Source organism: Coregonus clupeaformis, unplaced genomic scaffold (genome assembly GCF_020615455.1).
Source record: "Coregonus clupeaformis isolate EN_2021a unplaced genomic scaffold, ASM2061545v1 scaf0149, whole genome shotgun sequence".
Classification (NCBI taxonomy): domain Eukaryota; kingdom Metazoa; phylum Chordata; class Actinopteri; order Salmoniformes; family Salmonidae; genus Coregonus; species Coregonus clupeaformis.
In genome coordinates this window covers 514701-540272 of record NW_025533604.1, presented here as the reverse complement: position 1 = coordinate 540272, position 25572 = coordinate 514701, and the positions used below count along the sequence as shown (strand labels likewise).

General features: G+C 42.6%; 1 protein-coding gene and 1 long non-coding RNA gene across 2 annotated transcripts; both read right to left on the bottom strand.

Annotated features, from left to right (window-relative positions):
• Positions 1-19582, bottom strand: LOC123483545 (NLR family CARD domain-containing protein 3-like; the record flags this gene model as incomplete). Its single annotated transcript, XM_045213766.1, is given in 6 exon segments — positions 1-280; positions 282-514; positions 15652-15775; positions 16765-16938; positions 17187-18978; positions 19363-19582. Coding segments are annotated over 6 exon segments (2823 nt in total), but the record flags the coding sequence as incomplete, so codon positions are not given.
• Positions 19583-19769: 187 nt separating this feature from the next.
• On the bottom strand, positions 19770-25239 carry LOC123483538. The gene is made up of 3 exons (XR_006658301.1): positions 25215-25239; positions 20131-20247; positions 19770-19805 (listed from the first exon to the last, which is right to left on the bottom strand). It is a non-coding gene; the product is annotated as an uncharacterized LOC123483538 (long non-coding RNA).
• Positions 25240-25572: the final 333 nt, after the last annotated feature.

Genomic DNA, 25572 nt, shown 5'->3' with positions numbered 1-25572 from the left:
TTACAATGACACTGAGGCGCCATCATACCAAACCCAAAACCCTGGATAGAGGGACTCAGTGAATGTGGAGTGGAATGTGTTCAGGTGGGTCAGTATGTCAGAGGAGACTCTGTAGAAGGACAGAGTGCCGGCTGGCCAGTCCAGATACACTCCTACTCTGTGGGAGCTGGAGGAGGGGACGTCTATGGGAGTGGGGTTACTATTGTGCCTAGCAAAGTATCTGTTGTCAGAGCAGAACAGACTCCAGGACTTGTCATTCCATCCAAGCCAACAGTCACTACCCTCCTCTCCTGCTGATTCCTTTATATGCCACTCCTATAACAGCCCCTCCTCCACTCCACTCTACCTCCCAGTAACAGCGCCCAGTCAGACCCTCTCTACACAGCACCTGTTCCCTGTTCTCAAATCGCTCTGGGTGATCAGGATACGGCTGCTCCTCTCTCCTACATGTCACCTTTCTGTTCTCCTCAGACAGAGAGAGGAATCTGTTTACTGTGTTTAGGTCCAGTGTGAGATCACAGACATCTGATGGATGAAACCAGACACAATATTAGAAATCATCATCATTCACATTAGAATGTTAACTCACTTTTCACTAATTGATTTAATGTAGATGTTTCTAGGTATCAAAAGGAGAAGTTAAGGTAACTTGAGATTTGTTCAATGATCATATGTTATACTGTATGGTAATATAAAACACACGTATTCCCATTAATTACACACACACACACACACACACACACACACACACACACACACACACACACACACACACACACACACACACACACACACACACACACACACACACACACACACACACACACACACACACACACACACACACACATACACCCTGAACACACACACACACCTTCATGCATGCATGCATGAACACACACACACATTTCTAAAGTAACACAAACATGCCACACACACACACACACATTTCTAAAGTAACACAAACATGCCAAACACACACACAGACACACACATTGTCAAAGCAACTCTTTGTAAACGTTGGTGTCCCTGATTTGTGCTTCTGTAGAACTACAGCTGATATTTAATATGACCAAGTAAGTAATGATGGTGGTCTTTGACTTTGACTTCACTTGATTTAAGACTTATTCTTAGTCATATTCTTCACAGCAGTCAACACTCACATTTTCCTAGTCCAGGTTTCATTGTGTTCTCTCCACCATGTTCCACACTGTAGCGTAAGCAGAAGAACAGACAGTCATTGAGGGATACACCTGAACTCTCACACACACACACACACACACACACACACACACACACACAACACACACACACACACACACACACACACACACACACAGCATATAACTTTGTACAAGCGGTGGTAAGAATGTTTGTCTGTGTGTGTGTCCAGTGTGTGTGTGTGTGTGTGTTTGTGTGTGTCCAGTGTGCGTGTGTGTGTGTGTCCAGTTGCGTGTGTCCAGTGTGTGTGTGTGTCCAGTGTGTGTGTGTGTGTGTGTTTGTCCAGTGTGTGTCAGTGAGAGTGTGTGTGTGTTTGTCCAGTGTTTGTGTGTGTGTGTGTGTCCAGTGTGTGTACTGATACACGTGCACAAACACACACACACACACACATACACACACACACACTGGACACACACTCACACACACACAGGACAAGCGTTGGTAAGAATAATTGTCTGTGTGTGTGTCCAGTGTGTGTGTGTCCAGCGTGTGTGTGCGCACACACACTCACACACACACATACACACACACTGGACACGCACTCACACACACATTGGACACACACACACACACACACACACTGGACACACACACACACACAATGGACACACACACACTGGACACTCACACTGGACACACACAAACACAGGACACACACACACACACACACCACACAGTCTTTATATAACTTAGTCCAAGTGGTGGTCAGAATGTTTGTCTTAACTAGCCTGATAACTCCAACATGTCTGATATGAACATTGACATAAACCCTCTACATACTTGAGTTTCTCCAGTCTGCAGTGTGGATCCTCCAGTCCAGCAGAGAGCAGTCTGACTCCTGAGTCTTCTGGGTGATTGTAGCTCAGGTCCAGCTCTCTCAGGTGTGAGGGTTTTGACTTCAGAGCTGAGACCAGAGAAGCACAGCCTTCCTCTGTGACTAGACAGCCTGACAGCCTGCAAAGAGTCAAATCATATTAAAACCACACTGCTATTCTTTTGTGGTGAAAATAGTGGCAGTATATATTGTTCAACATATTCAGATATATCAGTGTCCTGAAACCTGACATATCTATTCATAAATTAATGTATCATTATTAGAAATGACAAATTATCAAAGTATTGCTTGTAGAGAAAAAAATGTATATTACAAATATTTGAGTAGACTGACCAGAGCAGTTTAAAAAGCAGTATCAGTCAAAAGACAGACAGTGAGGTATCAGATTTAGATTGTATTGAGTATACAGTCCACACCATATCTATTTTGACAGTGAAGCTAACATTTTAAATGTGGCTCTATACTCCAACATTTTGGATTTCAGATCAAATGATTCATATGAGGTGACAGTATATAATGTCATATATTTTCATACATATCTGTTTCAACATTTAGTAATGAAAGCACTTGATGTATATAGTCCCACCATTTGAAGAAGTCATACGTATTCTAACTAATTCACTTATAGTGTATTAAAGTAGTCAAAAGTTTAGTTTTTGGTTGTAAACTCATTGGTTGCATTTGCAGTTTGTTTTGGTTGTGTTTTGGGTTATGTTTTGCCAGATAGTAATTGAATGGTGGATGATGACTGGAGTAATTTTCTGTCTAAGTGAGTAGATAACATGTTTCTAAACACTACTAAATTAATCCTGATGATGCCATGATGAAGAAAAATCATGAATGAATCATGAATAATAATGAGTGAGAAAGTTACAGAGGCTACAACAAAACATGCTAACCTCTCACCATTACCAATAACAGAGGGGGTATGATCCTTGTTCCTCTGTAACTTTCTCATTCACCATCATTCACGATTCATTAACGATTATTCATAATCATGGTAGCATCCACATGAATGTAGAAGTGTTCAGAAACATCTTCTATTCTTACTGACAATACAAGTGAAGTGATTCCAAAATGACAGGACATTATTCACCATTCAGTTTCTATTGGGAAAAACATCATCCAAAACACAACCAAGACAAACTGCAAATGTATTCAACACGTTTGTAGAATCACAAGCTTGATGTAATCACTGCAGGTAAGGAATATGGGACCAAATACTAAACTTATGAATACTTTAATATAATATAAGTGAATATGTCCAAATTATTACAACTTTTTCAAATGGGAGAACTAGATACATAAAGTGCTTTCATTTCTAAACAGTAACACAGATATGTATGAAAATACCCTCAAATAAAAGGTGACATTCTGTACTGTTGCCTAATATGAAACATTCTACCTCAAATCCAAAATGATGGAGCATAGCACCAAATGTAAAACTGTAAGCTTCACTGTCCAAACACATATGGTGTGGACTATGTGTGCCTGGTAAACACATGTGGATCTGGTGAACAGTTATCACTTGTTGACCAACTACAGGAATACAGACCTCAGAGTCTCCAGTTTACAGTGGGGATTCCCCAGTCCAGCAGAGAGCAGCTTCACTCCTGAATCCTTTAGGTCATTGTTATTCAGGTCCAGCTCTCTCAGGTGTGAGGGGTTTGACTTCAGAGCTGAGACCAGAGAAGCACATCCTTCCTCTGTGACTAGACAGCGTGACAGCCTGCAAAGAGTCAAATCATATTAAAACCACACTCCTATTCTTTGGTGGTCAAAATAGTGGCAGTATATTTTTTCAACCCTTTTCATTCATACCAGTGTCCTGAAACCTGCCATATATTATATAATTATTAGAAAAATCATAATATTGCTTGTAGAGAGAAAAATGTATAGTCACGAATATTTGAGTAGACTGACCAGAGCAGTTTAAAAGAAGTATCAGTCAAAAGACAGACAGTGAGGTATCATATTTAGATTGTAGTGAGTATACAGTCCACACCATATCTATTATGACAGTGAAGATAACATTTTAAATGTGGCTCTACACTCCAGCATTTTGGATTTGAGATCAAATGTTTCATATTAGGTGACAGTATATAATGTCACTTTTCATTTGAGGTTATCTTTAAACATGTCTGTTTCACCATTTAGAAAAATAAAAGCACTTTATGTATCTAGTCCCCCCATTTGAAGAAGTCATAAGTATTCTGACCAATTCACTTATAGTGTTTTAAAGTAGTCAAAAGTTGGCTATTTGGTCCCAAACTCGTTGGTTGCATTTGCAGGTTGTTTTGGTTGTGTTTTGGGTTATGTTTAGTCCAATAGTAACTGAATGGTGGATGATGACTGGAGTAATTTTCTGTCTAAGTGAGTAGATAACATGTTTCTAAACACTACTAAATTAATCCTAATGATGGCATGATTAAGAAAAACAATGAATGAATCATGCATAATAATGAATGAGAAAGTTACAGAGGCTACAACAAAACATGCTAACCTCTCACCATTAACCTCAAATAAAAGGTGACATTCTGTAATGTCACCTAATATGAAACATTTTATCTCAAATCCAAAATGATGGAGCATAGCACCAAATTTAAAACTGTAAGCTTAACTGTCCAAACACATATGGTGTGGACTATGTGTGCCTGGTAAACACATGTGGATCTGGTGAACAGTTATCACTTGTTGTCCAACTACAGGAATACTGACCTCAGAGTCTCCAGTTTACAGTGGGGATTCCCCAGTCCAGCAGAGATCAGCTTCACTCCTGAATCCTCCAGGTCATTGTTACTCAGATCCAGCTCTCCAGGTGTGAGGGGTTTGACTTCAGAGCTGAGACCAGAGAATCACAGCCTTCCTCTGTGACTAGACAGCCTGACAGCCTGCAAAGAGTCAAATCATATTAAAACCACACTGCTATTCTTTGGTGGTGAAAATAGTGGCAGTATATTTTTTCAACATATTCAGATATATCAGTGTCCTGAAACCTGCCATATCTATTCATAAATGGATCTATCATTATTAGAAATGACAAATTATCAAAGTATTGCTTGTAGAGAGACAAATATAAAAGTACAAATACAGTGGTGTGAAAAAGTGTTTGCCCCCTTCCTGATTTGTTATTTGTTTGCATGTTTGTCACACTTAAATGTTTCAGATCATCAAACAAATTTAAATATTAGTCAAAGATAAAATGCAGTTTTGAAATTAAGGTTGTTATTATTAAGGGAAAACAAAATCCAAACCTACATGGCCCTGTGTGAAAAAGTGATTGCACCCCCCATTATAACACAACTCAACTGTGGTTTATCACACCTGAGTTCAATTCCTCTAGCCACACTTAGGCCTGATTACTGCCACACCTGTTCTCAATCAAGGAATCACTTAAATAGGACCTGCCTGACAACGTTAAGTAGACCAAAAGATCCTCAAAAGCTAGACATCATGCCGAGATCCAAACAAATTCAGGAACAAATGAGAAAGAAAGTAATTGAGATCCATCAGTCTGGAAAAGGTTAGAAAGCCATTTCTAAAGCTTTGGGACTCCAAGGAACCACAGTGAGAGCCATTATCCACAAATGGCGAAAACATGGAACAGTGGTGAACCTTCCCAGGAGTGACCGGCCGACCAAAATGACCCCAAGAGCGTAGAGACGTCTCATCCAAGAGGTCACAAAAGACCCCACAACAACATCCAAAGAGCTGCAGGCCTCACTTACTCAGTTAAAGTTAGTGTTCATGACTCCACCATAAGAAAGAGACTGGCCAGAAATGGCCTGCATGGCAGAGTTCCAAGAGGAAAACCACTGCTGAGCAAAAAAAACATGAAGGCTCGTCTCGTTTTTGCCAGAAAACATCTTGATGATCCCCAAGACCTTTGGGAAAATACTCTGTGGACTGACGAGACAAAAGTTGAACTTTTTGGAAGGTTTGTGTCCCATTACATCTGGCGTAAAAGTAACACCGCATTTCAGAAAAATAACATCCTACCAACAGTAAAATATGGTGGTGGTAGTGTGATGGTCTGGGCCTGTTTTGCTGCTTCAGGACCTGGAAGACTTGCTGTGATAAATGGAACCATGAATTCTGCTGTCTACCAAAAAATCCTGAAGGAGAATGTCCGGCCATCTGTTTGTGACCTCAAGCTGAAGCAAACTTGGATTCTGCAGCAGGACAATGATCCAAAACACACCAGCAAGTTCACCTCTGAATGGCTGAAGAAAAACAAAATGAAGACTTTGGAGTGGCCTAGTCAAAGTCCTGACCTGAATCCTATTGAGATGCTGTGGCATGACCTTAAAAAGGCAGTTCATGCTCGAAAACCCTGCAAAGATGAGTGGGCCAAAATTCCTCCACAGCGCTATAAAAACTTCATTGGAATTCAAATGTTTGATTGCAGTTGTTGCTGCTAAGGGTGGCCCAACCAGTTATTAGGTTGTAGGGGGCAATCACTTTTTCACACAGGGCCATGTGGGTTTGGATTTTGTTTTCCCTTAATAATAACAACCTTCATTTCAAAACTGCATTTTGTGTTTACTTGTGTTATCTTTGACTAATATTTAAATGTGTTTGATGATCTGAAACATGTAAGTGTGACAAACATGCAAACAAATAAGAAATCAGAAAGGGGGCAAACACTTTTTCACCCCAAATGTAAAACCCGTAAGCTTCACTGTCCAAACACATATTGTGTGGACTATGTGTGCCTGGTAAACACACGTGGATCTGGTGAACAGTTATCACTTGTTGACCAACTACAGGAATACTGACCTCAGAGTCTCAAGTTTACAGTGTGGATCCTCCAGTCCAGCAGAGAGCAGTCTGACTCCTGAGTCTCCTGGGTGATTGTAGCTCAGGTCCAGCTCTCTCAGGTGTGAGGGGTTTGACTTCAGAGCTGAGACCAGAGAAGCACAGCCTTTCTCTTTGAATCCACAGCCTGACAGCCTGCAAAGAGTCAAATCATATTAAAACCACACTGCTATTCTTTGGTGGTAAAAATAGTGGCAGTATATTTTGTCAACATATTCAGATATATCAGTGTCCTGAAACATGCCATATATATTCATAAATTAATGTATCATTATTAGAAATGACAAATTATCAAAGTATTGCTTGTAGAGAGAAAAATATAAAGTACAAATATTTGAGTAGACTGACCAGAGCAGTTTAAAAAGCAGTATCAGTCAAAAGACAGACAGTGAGTGTCACGGAATCTGCCGAGGCTGCTCCTCCTCCTTGTTCGGGCAGGCTTCGGCGTTCGCCGTCCCCGGAGTACTAGCTGCCACCGTTAGATGTTTCCTGGTTTGATTGCTTTTGTCTGTATGTTGCACCTGTGTCCGTTTGTGTCTGATTATGTGTCCTATAAGTTGCCTGTTTTGAGTTGGTTAGGTTGTGTGTTGTTATTTCGCCTGTCCGTTAGTGCTGCGTGTTTTTCTATGTTTATTATTTTCTAGTTTACGCACAGTCTGCGTAATCGCTCGCCTCTGTTTATTGTTGGGGCCGTTCTTTGTATTGTGCTTTGGTTTGCACTAGTAAACTTTGTTGGACTAGCTTCGGTGTCCTGCGCCTGACTCCCGCACCACATTGACATCAGCTACTGACAGAACAACACACCATCTATGGGGTCAGCAGGAGCAGCGGCGCCACCCAAGTCGCTGGAGGATCGGATCAGCGACCAAGACACCATGATCCGGCAACTTGGGGCCGCCATGAACGAGGTGTCCAACACGCTGCGCCCGATTGGTTACGGGAGAGGTGCCCACGCCTTCGCACACCTTACCATCACCATCGGCCAGTCCTCCTCTCCCAGCACCGGAACCCAGTGGCATTCGGCTCTCGCTCCCGAGGGCATATGACGGTTCTGCAGCCGGGTGTCAGGGGTTCCTCCTGCAGGTGGAACTCTACCTGGCCACCATACACCCAGCGCCTTCGGGATACGAGAGCGTCTCTGCCCTCATCTCCTGTCTATCCGGCAAGGCGTTGGAGTGGGCCAACGCCGAATGGAGGGGAATAGATGCCGCCACCATCACCTACGCGGAGTTCTCCCGCCGCTTCAGGGCTGTGTTCGATCATCCACCTGAGGGGAAGGCGTCGAGGGAGCGTCTGTTCCCACCTCCCGACAGGGGAAGAGGAGTGCACAGGAGTTCGCCCTGGAGTTCCGGACTCTAGCGGCAGATGCGGGGTGGAATGAGAGGGCCCTCATCGACCATTACCGGTGTAGCCTACGAGAGGACGTTCGTCGTGAGCTGGCCTGCAGGGACACCAACCTATCCTTCGACCAGTTGGTGGACATTTCCATCCGTCTCGACACTCTGCTGGCTACCCGCGGACGTCCCGAGTGGGGGGTCGTCTATTCCACCCTACAGCACCTCCGAGCCGATTCCCATGGAGCTCGGGGTGCTGGCGCTAGGAGAGGAGGAGAGAGAACCCGAGGGGGCCGTCCCCTGCACCAACTGTGGCCGGTGGAGGACACACTGCGGCTAGAGTGCTGGGGAGGGTCTCCTGGGAGAGGGGACAACAGGTCACGCACTGGGGAGTCATTTCAGGTGAGTAGGCGCCCCACTTACCCAGAGCTCTCTGTTGGTCACTTGTGTATACCTGTGAGATTTCCACAGGTGGCACCTCATTCCCAGCATAAGGCGCTAGTAGATTCAGAGCGCAGCTGGGAACTTTGTTGATCGTGAATTTTGTTATAGGTTAGGAATTCCCCTTCGGCGGGTAGAAGCCCCCTTTCCTGTTCATGCCCTAGACAGCCGGCCGCTGGGGTCGGGGTTGATCAGAGAAGTCACAGCACCACTTAAGATGACGACGCAGGGGGTTCATGAGGAGATCATTCAGTTTTATCTGATCGACTCTCCTGCGTATCCCGTGGTGCTGGGGCTTCCCTGGTTAAGCGCCCATGATCCTACCATTGTGTGTGGCAACAGAGGGCTCTTATGGAGTGGTCTGCCCAGTGTGTAGGGGAGATGTCTAGGTGTTTCCTTAGGGGCGACCTCGGTGGAGAGTCGAACCAAGTGCCCGCAATGCGCATTCCCCCTGAATATGAGGATTTAGCACTTGTGTTCAGCAAAACGAGGAAACACGGCTACCACCTCATAGACAGGGGGATTGTGCGATAGATCTCCAAACAGGAGCGGCACTTCCGCGGAGCCGTGTGTATCCCCTGTCTCAAGAAGAGACAGCGGCTATGGAGACTTACATGGCCGAGTCCTTGGCACAGGATTACATACGGACCTCCACTTCCCGGTTTCCTCGAGTTTCTTCTTTGTGAAGAAGAAGGGACGGGGGTTGCGCCCGTGTATTGATTACCGTAGTCTCAATCAGATCACGGTTAAGTACAGTTACCCTCTTCCTCTGATTGCGACTATGACGGAGTCATTACGCAGAGCGCGGTTCTTCACAAAGTTAGATCTCAGGAGCGCGTACAATCTGGTGCACATTAGGGAGGGGGATGAATGGAAAACAGCATTTAGCACCACCTCGGGTCATTACGAGTATCTCGTCATGCCATACGGGTTAATGAATGCTCCCTCAGTCTTCCAATCCTTTGTTGACGAGATTTTCCGGGACATGCATGGGCAGGGTGTGGTAGTATACATCGATGACATCCTAGTGTACTCTTCTACACGAGCCGAGCATGTAGCCCTGGTGCGCCAAGTGTTGAGGAGGCTGTTGGAGCATGACTTGTATGTCAAGGCAGAGAAATGCTTGTTTTTCCAGGAGTCCGTCTCCTTTTTGGGTTATCGATTGTCCGCGTTTTTGTGTGAAGATAGAGGTTGACCGTGTGTCGGCCATGCGTAATTGGCAAACTCCAACCACTGTAAAAGAGGTGCAGCAGTTTTTGGGTTTTGCTACTTACTACCGGAGGTTTATCCGGGGCTTTGGACAGGTGGCAGCTCCCATTACGTCCCTGCTAAAGGGGGTCCGGTGCGTTTGCAGTGGTCAGCTGAGGCGGACAGGGCATTTGTTAAACTAAAGAACCTGTTCACTTCGGCTCCGGTGCTGGCGCATCCGGATCCCGCTTTACCATTCCAGGTTGAGGTAGATGCGTCCGAGGCCAGTGTTGGGGCAGTCCTGTCGCAACGGTCCGGCACGCCACCTAAACTCCGCCCCTGTGCGTTCTATTCTAAGAAGCTCAGTTCGGCGGAGCGTAATTATGACGTAGGGGACAGGGAGCTGTTAGCTGTAGTCCAGGCCCTAAAGGTGTGGAGGCATTGGCTTGAGGGGGCTCAACACCCTTTCCTGATTCTGACTGACCACCGTAACCTGGAGTACATCCGGGCATTTAGGAGACTAAACCCTCGTCAGGCTAGGTGGAACATGTTCCTAACCCGGTTTGTTTTTAAGATCACATACATCCCAGGGTCCCAGAACGGTAAGGCAGACGCCCTGTCCCGGCGGTATGACACAGAGGAGTGGTCCATTAAGCCTACTCCCCATACTGCCGGAGTCTTGTCTGGTGGCTCCGGTGGTGTGGGAGGTAGATGCGGAGATCGAACGGGCACTGCGTACCGACCCTACTCCCCCGAGTGTCCTGTGGGGGCGGACGTACGTTCCGCTCGAGGTTCGTGACTCTGGACATCCAGGTATTTGCCGGACAGTTCACTGCCTTAGCTTGAAATACTGGTGGCCAACGTTAGCTAGGGATGTGAGGGTTTATGTCTCCTCCTGCTCGGTGTGCGCCCAGTGTAAGGCGCATAGACATTTGCCCAGAGGAAAGTTACATCCCCTGCCCGTTCCACAACGACCATGGTCCCACCTCTCGGTGGATTTTGTGACAGACCTTCCCCCCTCCCAGGGGAATACCACTATTTTGGTCGTTGTGGATCGGTTTTCCAAGGCCTGTCGTCTCCTCCCAATGCCGGGTCTCCCTACTGCCCTACAGACCGCTGAGGCCCTATTTACCCACGTTTTCCGGCACTATGGGGTGCCCGAGGATATAGTGTCTTACCGAGGTCCCCAGTTCACCTCCAGAGTCTGGGGGGCGTTCATGGAACGCTTGGGGGTCTCGGTGAGCCTTACCTCGGGTTACCACCCAGAGAGCAATGGGCAGGTTGAACGAGTCAACCAGGATGTGTGTAGGTTTCTGAGGTCCTATTGCCAGGGTCGGCTGGAGGAGTGATCAAGGTATATCCCCTGGGCAGAGATGGCCCAGAACTCTCTCCGCCACTCCTCCACTAATCTAACACCTTTCCAGTGTGTTTTAGGGTATCAGCCGGTTCTGGCACCATGGCACGAGAGCCAGATCGAGGCCCCTGCGGTGGACGAATGGATTCGGTGCTCAGAGGAGACGTGGAACGCTGCTCATGTCCATCTGCAGCGGGCCATCCGTCGACAGAAGGAGAGCGCCGATCGCCACCAGCAGTGAGGGACCGGTGTACGCACCGGGAGATCGAGTCTGGCTCTCGACTCGAAACCTGCCCCTCCGCCTGCCCTGCCGGAAGCTGGGTCAGCGGTTTGTGGGGCCCCTTTAAAGTCCTGAGGAGATTGAACGAGGTGTGACAGGTTACAATTGTCTATTGATTATAAGAATATTAACCCCTCGTTCCATGTGTCTCTTCTCAGGCCGGTGGTAGCTGGTCCACTCCAAGAAGATGAGATAGGAGAGATCCCTCCGGCCCCATTGGACATCGAGGGGGCTCCGGCGTACAGGGTCCGGACCATCTTGGACTCGAGACGCCGGATGAGTGGTCTCCAGTATCTCGTGGAGTGGGAGGGGTACAGTCCGGAAAACGGTGCTGGGTGCCTAGGAGGGACATCCTAGATCCATCCCTCCTGACTGAGTTCCACCGTGGTCATCCCACGCGCCCGGGTCCGCGTCCTCCTGGCCGTCCCCGAGGTCAAGGGGGCGGTACTGTCACGGAATCTGCCGAGGCTGCTCCTCCTCCTTGTTCGGGCAGGCTTCGGCGTTCGCCGTCCCCGAGTACTAGCTGCCACCGTTAGATGTTTCCTGGTTCGATTGCTTTTGTCTGTATGTTGCACCTGTGTCCGTTTGTGTCTGATTACTTGTCCTATAAGTTGCCTGTTTTGAGTTGGTTAGGTTGTGTGTTGTTATTTCGCCTGTCCGTTAGTGCTGCGTGTTTTTCTATGTTTATTATTTTCTAGTTTACGCACAGTCTGCGTAATCGCTCGCCTCTGTTTATTGTTGGGGCCATTCTTTGTATTGTGCTTAGGTTTGCACTAGTAAACTTTGTTGGACTAGCTTCGGTGTCCTGCGCCTGACTCCCGCACCACATTGACCTCAGCTACTGACAGTGAGGTATCAGATTTAGATTGTATTGAGTATACAGTCCACACCATATCTATTTTGACAGTGAAGCGAACATTTTAAATGTAGCTCTATACTCCAGCATTTTGGATTTGAGATCAAATGTTTCATATCAGGTGACAGTATATAATGTAACCTTTTATTTGAGGATATTTTAATACATATCTGTTTCACCATTTAGAAAAATAAAAGCACTTTATGTATCTAGTCCCCCAATTTGAAGAAGTCATAAGTATTCTAACCAATTCACTTACAGTGTATTAAAGTAGTTCAAAGTTAAGTATTTTGTTCCAAACTCGTTGGTTGCATTTGCAGTTTGTTTTGGTTGTGTTTTGGGATATGTTTTGCCCAATAGTAACTGAATGGTGGATGATGACTGGAGTAATTTTCTGTCTAAGTGAGTAATTAACATGTTTCTAAACACTACTAAATTAATCCTGATGATGACATGATTAAGAAAAATCATGAATGAATCATGAATAATAATGAATGAGAAAGTTACAGAGGCTACAACAAAACATGCTAACCTCTCACCATTACCAATAAAAGAGGGGGTATGATCCTTGTTCCTCTGTAACTTTCTCATTCATCATCATTCACGATTCATTCATGATTATTCGTAATCATGGTAGCATCCACATGAATGTAGAAGTGTTCAGAAACATCTTCTATTCTTACTGACAATACAAGTGAAGTGACTCCAAAATGACAGGACATTATTCACCATTCAGTTTCTATTGGGAAAACATCATCCAAAACACAACCAAGACAAACTGCAAATGTATTCAACAAGTTTGTAGAATCACAGGCTTGATGTAATCACTGTGGGTAAGGAATATGGGACCAAATACTAAACTTATGACTAGTTTAATACAATATAAGTGAATTTGTCCAAATTATTACAACTTTTTCAAATGGGAGAACTAGACACATCAAGTGTTTTCATTTCTAAACAGTAACACAGATATGTATGAAAATACCCTCAAATAAAAGGTGACATTATGTACTGTCACCTAATATGAAACATTCTATCTCAAATCCAAAATGCTGGAGTATAGCACCAAATGTAAAACTGTAAGCTTCACTGTCCAAACACATATGGTGTGGACTATGTGTGCCTGGTAAACACATGTGGATCTGGTGAACAGTTATCACTTGTTGACCAACTACAGGAATACTGACCTCAGAGTCTCAAGTTTACAGTGGGGATTCCCCAGTCCAGCAGAGAGCAGCTTCACTCCTGAATCCTTCAGGTCATTGTTACTCAGATCCAGCTCTCTCAGGTGTGAGGGGTTTGACTTCAGAGCTGAGACCAGAGAAGCACAGACTTCCTCTGTGACTAGACAGCCTGACAGCCTGCAAGAGTAAAATCATATTAAAACCACACTGCTATTCTTTGGTGGTGAAAATATATTTTAAAAACATTTTCAGATACATCAGAGTCCTGAAACCTGCCACATCTATTAATATATGTATATATACACTATCAGTCAAAAGTTTGAACACACCTACTCATTCAAATTTGTAAAAAAACAAAAAAAACTAATTTTTACATTGTAGAATAATAGTGAAGACATTAAAACTATGAAATAACACATATGGAATCATGTAGTAACCAAAGAAGTGTTAAACAAATTAAAAAATATGTTATATTTGAGATTCTTCAAATAGCCACCCTTTGCCTTGATGACAGCTTTGCACACTCTTGGCATTCTCTCAACCAGCTTCATGAGGTAGTCACCTGGAATGCATTTCAATTAACTGGTGTGCCTTCTTAAAAGTTAATTTGTGGAATCTCTTTCCTTCTCAATGTGGTTGAACCAATCAGTTGTGCTGTGACAAGGTAGGGGGGTATACAGAAGATAGCCCTATCTGGTAAAAGACCAAGTCCATATTATGGCAAGAACAGCTCAAATAAGCAAAGAGAAACAACAGTCCATCATTACTTTAAGACATGAAGTTCAGTCAATACGGAACATTTTAAGAACTTTAAGAACAAGTGCAGTCACAAAAATCATCAAGCGCTATGATGAAACTGGCTCTCATTATGACCACCACAGGAATGGAAGACCCAAAGTTACCAGCCTCAGAAATTGCAGCCCAAATAAATGCTTCACAGAGTTTAAGTCACAGACACATCACAACATCAACTGTTCAGAGGAGACTATGTGAATCAGGCCTTCATGGTCGAATTGCTGCAAAGAAATCACTACTAAAGGACACTGATAATAAGAAGAGACTTGCTTGAGCCAAGAAACACGAGCAATGGACAATACACCGGTGAACATTTGTCCTTTGGTCTAGAGTCCAAATTGGAGATTTTTGGATCCAACTGCTGTGTCTTTGTGAGAAGCAGTGTGGGTGAACGGATGATCTCGGTATGTGTAGTTCCCACCGTAAAGCATTGAGGAGGAGGTGTTAGGGTGTGGGGGTGCTTTGCTGGTGACACTGTCTGTGATTTATTTAGAATTTTACCAGCATGGCTACCACAGCATTCTGCAGCGTCACGCCATCCCATCTGGTTTGGTTTTTTAACAGGACAATGACTCAACACACCTCTATTTGACCAAGAAGGAGAGTGATTGAGTGCTGCATCAGATGACCTGGCCTCCACAATCACCCAACCTCAACCCAATTGAGATGGTTTGGGATGAGTTGGATCGCAGAGTGAAGGAAAAGCAGCCAACAAATGCTCAGCATATGTGGGAACTCCTTCAAGACTTTTGGAAAAGCATTCCAGGTGAAGCTGGTTGAGAAAATGCCAAAAGTGTGCAAAGCTGTCATCAAGGCAAAGGGTGGCTATTTGAAGATTTTCAAATATAAAAAATATTTGTTATTTCATAGTTTTGATGTCTTCACTATTACTCTACAATGTAAAAAATAGTAAAAATAAAGAAAACACCTTGAATGAGTAGGTGTGTCCAAACTTTTGACTGGTACTGTATATAAATGAATGAATGTATCATTATTAACAGTAGATAACATGTTTCTAAACACTAATAAATTAATCATTGTGTGTGTGTGTGTGTGTCCAGCATTGTGTGTGTGTGTGTGTGTGTGTCCAGTGTGTGTGTATGTCCAGTGTGTGTTTGTGTGTGTGTCCAGTGACACACCTACTCATTCAAGGGTTTTTCTTTATTTTTTCAAATGTGTGTGTGTTGTCCAATGAGTGTGTGTCCAGTATGTGTGTGTCCAGTGTGTGTATGTGTGTGTGTATAGTATGTGTGTCCAGTGTGTGTGTGTTCATTGAGTGATACAGGAATACTGACCTCAGAGTCTCCAGTTTACAGTGGGGATTCCCCAGTCCAGCAGAGAGCAGCTTCACTCCTGAATCCTTCAGGTCATTGTTACTCAGATCCAGCTCTCTCAGGTGTGAGGGGTTTGACTTCAGAGCTGAGACCAGAGAAGCACAGCCTTCCTCTGTGACTAGACAGCCTGACAGCCTGCAAAGAGTCAAATCATATTAAAACCACACTCCTATTCTTTGGTGGTCAAAATAGTGGCAGTATATTTTTTCAACCCTTTTCATTCATACCAGTGTCCTGAAACCTGCCATATATTATATCATTATTAGAAAAATCATAATATTGCTTGTAGAGAGAAAAATGTATAGTACGAATATTTGAGTAGACTGACCAGAGCAGTTTAAAAAGCAGTATCAGTCAAAAGACAGACAGTGAGGTATCATATTTAGATTGTAGTGAGTATACAGTCCACACCATATCTATTTTGACAGTGAAGATAACATTTTAAATGTACCTCTACACTCCAGCATTTTGTATTTGAGATCAAATGTTTCATATTAGGTGACAGTATATAATGTCACTTTTCATTTGAGGTTATCTTTAAACATGTCTGTTTCACCATTTAGAAAAATAAAAGCACTTTATGTATCTAGTCCCCCCATTTGAAGAAGTCATAAGTATTCTGACCAATTCACTTATAGTGTTTTAAAGTAGTCAAAAGTTGAGTATTTGGTCCCAAACTCGTTGGTTGCATTTGCAGGTTGTTTTGGTTGTGTTTTGGGTTATGTTTAGTCCAATAGTAACTGAATGGTGTATGATGACTGGAGTAATTTTCTGTCTAAGTGAGTAGATAACATGTTTCTAAACACTACTAAATTAATCCTAATGATGGCATGATTAAGAAAAACAATGAATGAATCATGCATAATAATGAATGAGAAAGTTACAGAGGCTACAACACAACATGCTAACCTCTCACCATTAACCTCAAATAAAAGGTGACATTCTGTAATGTCACCTAATATGAAACATTTTATCTCAAATCCAAAATGATGGAGCATAGCACCAAATGTAAAACTGTAAGCTTAACTGTCCAAACACATATGGTGTGGACTATGTGTGCCTGGTAAACACATGTGGATCTGGTGAACAGTTATCACTTGTTGTCCAACTACAGGAATACTGACCTCAGAGTCTCCAGTTTACAGTGGGGATTCCCCAGTCCAGCAGAGATCAGCTTCACTCCTGAATCCTCCAGGTCATTGTTACTCAGATCCAGCTCTCTCAGGTGTGAGGGATTTGACTTCAGAGCTGAGACCAGAGAAGCACAGCCTTCCTCTGTGACTCCACAGCCTGACAGCCTGCAAAGAGATCATCGTGATTTCACAAACACACTGTTAATTTAACAGAGCAGCATTTGGTTTAGTCTCTCAAACAACATATCGATTCATCTTCCGTCTCCTAGAATTGTATGGTCATATTGTTAAACTAATGTGAACATCAATGCAGTGATTCAATATGTTTTTCAATATAATATTATATACATACTATAATATATATTTTTCTCTAAACTGATGATTAGTACTTAAATATACTTGTATTTACTCACAGAGCAGCTCTGGAGGCTTTGACCACTGGCAGCAGCCTCAGAAGACCTTCCTCTGATCTGGAGTATTTCTTCAGGTCAAACACATCCAGCTCCTTTTCTGAAGTCAGCAACACAAAGACCAGAGCTGACCACTGTGCAGGTGACAGTTTGGCTTCTGAGAGACTTCCTGATCTCAGGTAGCTTTGGATCTCCTCCACTAGAGAATGGTCATTCAGTTCATTCAGACAGTGGAACAGATTGATGCACCTCTCCGGAGAGGGATTCTCCCTGATCTTCTCCTTGATGTACTTGACTGTTTCTTCATGGCTCTGTGAGCTGCTTCTTGTCTTTGTCAGTAGACCTCGTAAGTGCTTCTGATTGGACTCCAGTGAGAGGCCCAGAAGGAAGCGGAGGAAAAGGTCCAGGTTTCCTGTCTCACTTTGTAAGGCTTTATCCACAGCACTCTTGTAGAAAGTAACTGCAGGCTTCTTTCTGAACAGCGCAAAAATGATGCTGGCCGTTGATTGATGTTCATCAATTAGATTCTCATTGCTGTTGATGAATGAGAGGAACACATATACAGCAGCCAGAAACTCCTGAATGCTCAGATGCACGAAGCAGTACACCTTGTCCTGGTACAGCCCACATTCCTCTTTAAAGAGCTGTGTGCACAATCCTGAGTACACTGAGGCTTCATTGACATCAATGCCAGCCTCTTTCAGGTCTTCTTCATAGAAAATCAGATTGCCATTCACAAGCTGTTGAAAAGCCAGTTTTCCCAGTGACAGAATGCTCTCGTTATTCCAGTGTGGACCTGTCTCTTCTTTCCCAAGATACTTTTCATTCTTCCGTTTGGTATGAAACTCCACAAGGTGTGTGTACATCTCAGTGATAGTCTTTGGCATCTCTTCTCTCTTATGTTTCAGCATATGTTCAAGGACTGTTGCAGAAATCCAACAGAAGACTGGAATGTGGCACATGATGTGGAGGCTCCTTGATGTCTTTATGTGTGAGATGATTCTGCTGGCCAGGTCCTCATCACTGAATCTCTTCCTGAAGTACTCCTCCTTCTGTGGGTCATTGAACCCTCGTACCTCTGTCACCTGGTCAACACACACTGAAGGGATCTTATTGGATGCTGCAGGTCGGGTAGTTATCCAGAGGAGAGCAGAGGGAAGCAGATTTCCCTTGATGAGATTTGTCAGCAGAACATCCACTGAGGTTGAATTTGCGACGTCACAACAGATCTTGTTCTTCTGGAAGTCTAGGGGCAGTCGGCACTCATCCAGACCATCAAAGATGAACAGAACTTTGTACTTGTCGTAGTTGGAGATTCTTGATTCTTTGGTTTCCTTTGAGAAGTGATTGAGAAGTTCAATCAAAGTGAGTTTTTCACCTTTCACCAAATTCAGCTCCCGGAAAGGGAATGCAAATACAAATTGGACATCCTGATTTGCTTTTCCTTCAGCCCAGTCCAGAATGAACTTCTGCACAGAGACTGTTTTTCCAATGCCAGCGACTCCCTTTGTCAGCACAGTTCTGATAAGTTTGTCTTGTCCAGTTAAGGGTCTGAAGATGTCGTTACATTTGACTGCAGTCTCTGGTCTTGCTTGTTTCCTGGTTGTTGTCTCAATCTGTCTCAGTTCATGTTCATTATTGACCTCTCCTGTTCCACCCTCTGTGAGGTAGAGCTCTGTGTAGATCTTATTGAGAAGTGTTGGGTTTCCTTGTTTAGCGATCCCCTCAAATACACATTGAAACTTCTTCTTTAGATTAGATTTGAGTTCACGTTGGCAAATCACAGCAAGCTCATCTGAATGAAGAAATAACACAGAGGATATTAATATTACGTCTGTTTTAATGCCTACAGTATTGTATAATGACTGTTACAAAGTTTTAAATAAAAATAATCTATTCTCTTAACTGACTGTATAAATGTGTAAATGTTTTCATAATGCATTACAGACTGGTGTGACTGATTATATTATTATTGGTATTATTGATGGTATTATTAAATCTTTCTCTCTGGTCTAAATTAATCAACATAACATATCCCTGCTGCTACTTGATGAGGTCACTAGGTGTTGTGTTAAGGCTGCTACAATATCATTGAGTTACACAGCTACTTTAGCTGTACTTTAGCTACAGCTTTTAAATGTTCTTAAACAGCATTCAACATGAGGCAGACAGCTCTTACTTTTCTCCAGTGTGTCAGCAAGCTCCTTCTGGTTCATTTTCCTCAGGACGTGCAGTGTGATCTTCAGAGCCCCCTCTCTGGCACTGCTCTCCTGCTTCTCATCTTCAGCATCCACCACTTCCATATCCTGCTTCTGACTCTCAAAGCCTTCTGGGAGTTCTGGACTAAGAATCCTCTTGAACCTCTTCAGCTCGTTCTTCACAAATGTCATAATATTCTCTTCAAGCAACTGAAATAAATCAAGTAAATAAGTTAATCAAGAAAATAAATGCTTTCTCATTAACATATTAATTAATGATTGACAGATCAACTTTACTTGAGGTAAACAAAAACAAATGTACATAACAGGACCACATACACTGAATATGGAGGCCAGGTCTGTTTGATGACTCTGGGAAGACTGACCACTGAGAATCTCTGACTCTGATCTCTCCTGTTGGTTTCTGTGGACAAAACATGAGATTACATCTCCTCATCCAGGGAGTGCACATTCACACACACACACACACACACACACACACACACACACACACACACACACACACACACACACACACACACACACACACACACACACACACACACACACACACACACAGGGAGGGAATGTTGTGTTTGTTTAATATTGTTTCAGGACTATGAAAATGGAAAAAAGGATTAGCCTATGGATTATGAAAACAACAAAAATAAATTGTAAAATGGGAGAGGAGAAATGACTAGAGACAGTGTTGTTTAACTCACTGACCATGACCCATGAGTTTTTCTTACCTTTGTTCACTAGAAAAGTATCCCTCTCTAAACTGTATAGGAAGGTCCATAGACTCGTAACTCTTCATGGACACACAGCTGGGTACAGGGGAGGCTGGTCTCTCCTGCTTGATTGGGCTTCAACACAACAGAGACAAACATTACGTCTCTCATCTACTCTGAGCTCAGATGGGGAAACAAGAGTTTCATTCCAAAACGCTTTATATCCATTTTCAGAAATGTTAGTAAATTAGCTTCTATTGTTTAAAGAAATTACGAAAGAGATTGGTGTGTTTTTTCACTATCTAATCATGGTATGGGGTTGTTCAATGACAGACATGTATTAGTTTACATTTACATTTACATTTTAGTCATTTAGCAGACGCTCTTATCCAGAGCGACTTACAGTTAGTGAATACATATATATTTTTTTATATTGGCCCCCTGTGGAAATCGAACCCACAACCCTGGCGTTGCAAACGCCATGCGCTATCAACTGAGCTACATCCCTGCCGGCCATTCCCTCCCCTACCCTGGACGACGCTGGGCCAGTTGTGCGCCGCCCATGAGTCTCCCGGTCGCTTGTTTCCTAAATCTATCACTTGATGGTTTCATTTCAGAGAGACAAATCTATCACTTGATGGTTTCATTTCAGAGAGACACATAATCATGTTTTTTTTGCATAATGCTATATATCTGCCTCACTCTCAGAGAAATAAGTAGTACTGCTAGGTTTTACACAGTAATAATATATATCTGCCTCACTCTCAGATAAATAAGTAGTACTGCTAGGTTTTACACAGTAATAATATATATCTGCCTCACTCTCAGAGAAATAAGTAGTACTGCTAGGTTTTAAACAGTCAAATGTGACCGACCGGCTCGATTCGTTCTTATCTAGCAAAATTTGAAATTGTGTTTTTTACATTGGATAAAAGTAGAGACTGAGCTAGAAAAAGGTATATCATACACTACAGTTGAGGAACAATGGGAAAGTAATTCTGCTTTGAAAGATGATTAACTTGTAACCTCAATTTTGAGAAAATGGCCTTTGATAGTTTTGGTACACCTACTGGAGAGCTCTTCTTTATCTACAGTGGTGTTACTTTGGCAGATAATGTCACCCATCTAAATAAATAGTATATATATATATATATATATATATATATATATATATATATATATATATATATATATATATATATATATATAGTTAACTAAATGTATGATGTTTTGGTTTATGTCAGTTTCATTGTTAGTTATGCTATAAATGGTTATTTTATGGTTGTAAGAGGTAAAATGAAATAGAAAATTTCATATTATTAAAATTCTGAGTAATTACTACCTTAGTAAGGATATACACTTTATTCAGTAGTACTGCAGTTACTAAATAATTCCAATAGATGGCAGCATAAGACCATGAATGACATTTCAGAAGTTTAGTTTAGTTTTCTCCCTGGATACACCACCATTCCCCCTCACAGGAAAACTCCTGCACATGTTTTTTACTGTCCCTTTCCACACTGTTAATGCAAGAGGAACGACTGAAAAAGCATTTAACAGATTACTGTGAAATAATATAATGATGATTCATGTTTATTATTAGCTGTTTTATGCTCATGTTTTGAAATTATACTTCATTACTATAACGATTATCAATAAGCCTGAACATTAATTTAGTCACCTCTGGTCGAGAAAAACGTATTTTCCTAGTACATTCATTGTCAGATTCATCAACCAGCAGCGAGCACTCTGCCGTCTAGCACAAGCGAGGGGCATGTTGAGGTACATTTGCTAACCGCGAGGGTTGTATGATGTAATTCATTGGTGGGCTGGAAGATGCACTCTTGTCTTATCTATTCCGAGGTTGTTTACTCACAATATTTTATAATGCATGTATACTAGGGTTGAGGTTAACGCATCTGACTTGTGATTATTTACCCGGGGTTCAACACCTGCTATAGTTACTATTTAATTGCTCTTCCAAAAGCAACACAGGCCTAATACGAGATATATAGCTAACTAAAGTAATGAGTGACCATCTTAGAAAATCATGGGACATAAAGTATTTGGTTGCATCCTATTTTATGTCAATCATATTGCTGCTTGTAGCCTATAACTGATGCTTCATTGTCTTATGTTGCCATACATGTATATTGGAAATATTTAGCAAATCAAAGTTATTTATTCACGTACAGACATTGGTGAGGCAGCTGAGAATAAAAACTAATGTGGCTTGTTTATCAAGCATTCTGCCTTCCAATAATACATATCATAAAATAACTAATAACAAACAAAAAAACAGCAAACGCCAAGACAGGTTTTGATTAACAAAATTGTTAATGGCCAGCAGCCATTTAGAAACAACAAATCGTCAAATAAAAATTGTTATTTCTTAAATTAAAAATGTATTCTGGCTGTTTAAATAGACCACATCTTGAAAAAGAGGATAGGACATACGTTTTGTTTAGGTTGTACACCTTTTTCCGAAAACAAATATGGTTAAACATGACCAGAAAATGTTTAACGTTTGATGGATATCCGCCAGCCATCGCTAGCACTATTTGTGACCACAACTTGTGCTCAGGGGAACTGAGCTGCAGGTAGCTTAGTGGTTAAGAGCATAGTACCAGTAACCGAAAGGTCGCTGGTTCTAATCCCTGAGCCGACTAGTTGAAAAATCTGTAGATGTGCCCTTGAGCAAGGCACTTAACCCTAATTGCTCCTGTAAATTGCTCTGGATAAGAGGGTCTGCTAAATGACTAAAATGTAACAGTGAGCGTGCTCACCAAGTAGCCGTAACCTTGTTAATAATAAGTAACCTGAGGTAAACCTACAGGGTTAATGCTCACCAAGTAGCCGTAACCTTGTTAATAATAAGTTAACTGAGGTAAACCTACAGGGTTAACGCAGGCAGGTCTCATTGATAACAATAGTGAAGCTGGCATTGTGACGCAGAACAATGGGCTGGGAATAGAACGTTCTGAAGGCGAGTCGGTGTCATGTGGGGATTTATTATTCTCATAATTGATGGGATGACTAGCTTGGAAGGAATGCATTAATAATTAAGGCATGGAGGGTCTGTACTGTGCTGATGTGGGTTGTTTCACCTGGCAAGCTGTGATTAATGTGAGGAGCTGTTTTAGGGAGTAGAAAGATAAGAATTTGTGTCTCCAAATATTAGACTATACTGCTTCTTTGTGATCTGTGAACCGTCCTTGGACGTAGGAATGGTGTCTAGGGGAGCTGGCTCTTCTCACCATGACAGGTTGTTATGACAAGAACTTATGCCTGGCAACAGTGTGCAACGGTGGAGCGCCAAGAGGCTGGGACCAGCAGAGAGCGGGAACTAAAAACTGTCAGAGTATTTTAAGGAGAACTCATAACAATGGATTAGTTCTCTGTCTGCCCTGCGTGGTATTTCAGTGGACCCGTATATACGAACATCATATTTACCATTGAAGGTTTTGCAGTAATTAAAATACAAGTATATCTTAGAAGTCGTGTTGACCTCTTTTGTCCCAAATACCAGATTTGAATTGACGCAACTTGACAGTCACGGAGCTCAATAGAACTAATAGGAGCTGGTAGGGTGAAAAATGCCTTAAAATAAGGTCAGTTTTTTCGCAAATACTTCATAACCAGGGACAGAAGGTAATATTATGAAACTGGGCTCCATGGCGGATGCAATGAACTAATTTTATCAGAAATAAACATTGTAAAAAATGTCACTTGAGGCGCCCCGAAAATAATATTCAAAAGTTCAGTCCTTGGACACAGAGGGGTTAAACACTAAAGTTACCGTCCATCTTGTAAAGTTACCGTCCATCTAAATACCTCCACGGTATTTAACAGGTGGAAGAAACAACCAGGGAGCTCCATCGGTCCACAAGAAATGCAGGCAGCCGGTGACGATCTAGTGGTAGCTAGGATAACTAGGATGCTGCTGGTAGAGTAGCTAGCTTAGCTAGCCGTACCGACTAGCTTGGCTAGCTAGCAGGTCGTTTCGTCTGTCCCTCGTCTCGAGGATGATGACGAATCCGGTGAACCACAAAATGAAACAAGGATAGCGAGTGAAAAGGATCTGGCTACACTCATTCTGTCACTGACCAAAAAGCAAATTGAACAATAAACGTAGGTGTCTCAACACTGTAACGAACTCTGTCGTTGTTCCCCACGATCACCTCAGACCACTCTGCTCCTAACTGGACAATATGTTTGCCGCCAAACCGTACGTGGACGCGAACAGTTCTGTACGGGGACGCTGACAGTTTCAGAACGCGGACATGAGCAGAGCAACATAATAAACTAAACCAAGTCTTAACAGTCAGGTACATTAGTAATATTCATTTTTCTTTAAAAAATGTTAAACAAACATTACGTTTTTTTATAACAATATTTTGAGATCTGGGCACGTATCCAAAAAGCGTCTCAGAGTAGAAAATTGGTCCTCTCCCTCCCCAGACAGACTCATTTAATACTGGGTCGTTACAATATTTTGAGATCTGGGCCCATTTCCAAAAAGCGTCTCAGAGTAGAAAATGTGTCGTATAAGTGCTGAGAATAAAGCCGTTTTAGTCCTACTCTTATGGGTATAAATTAAAGCTATGCATGAAGCCTCTATTCATAAGTTTCCCACCTAGTTGGCAGATATTTAGGACACCTCATGAGCTGTCCTAACCAGTTAAGAGGTACCAGCAGGTGTCTTGATAATAGAAACATGCAGTGAGTCAGTGGTTCCTGTGCAACATGTAGTTGCTTTGGAGCAGTGTCGACCTGTCATTCAGGGCAGAGCCCCACCTGTTTAGCAGATGCTCTTACCCAGAGCGATTTACAGTAAGTGCATTCATCTTAAGATAGCTACGTGAGACAACCAGATAATACAGTCAAATATACAGGATACGAACATTCAATTTCAGCTAAACAATGGATATATAGCGTTTTGCAATAAAAATCTAAAATCTATTAATTAAACATCTGAGAACAGTAATATTGAAGGTACCCATAAGCAACCATTTCTGATTAAAAAACACATGTGAAAAATTGTGGAAATAGCATTTAGGAAATAAACTCTTAATAATTCTTAAACAAAATTGTCATCTCACCTCTTAGCTTTGGTGTCATGTTCCCCAGAGAGACTCATTTTAGAGGCAGGGACCCCCTCCTCTCTCTCCCCAGAGAGACTCATTTTAGAGGCAGGGCCCCCTCCTCTCTCTCCCCAGAGAGACTCATTTTAGACCACTGACCCCTAAACAGAGATCCAACATGTTGGTTGTAGTTAACACAGTAATTATTGAATGTGAATTGTTATCATTTATTAATTATCTCTTACAAAACATTTACTAACAGACATATCGAAACAGTCAGGTGATTTAATGCAATCACATGAATATGTAGTTGTGACATCTCTTCACCATGGCCATGTCACACACTTATTTGTATTCATTAAAAGTCGGCCATTTA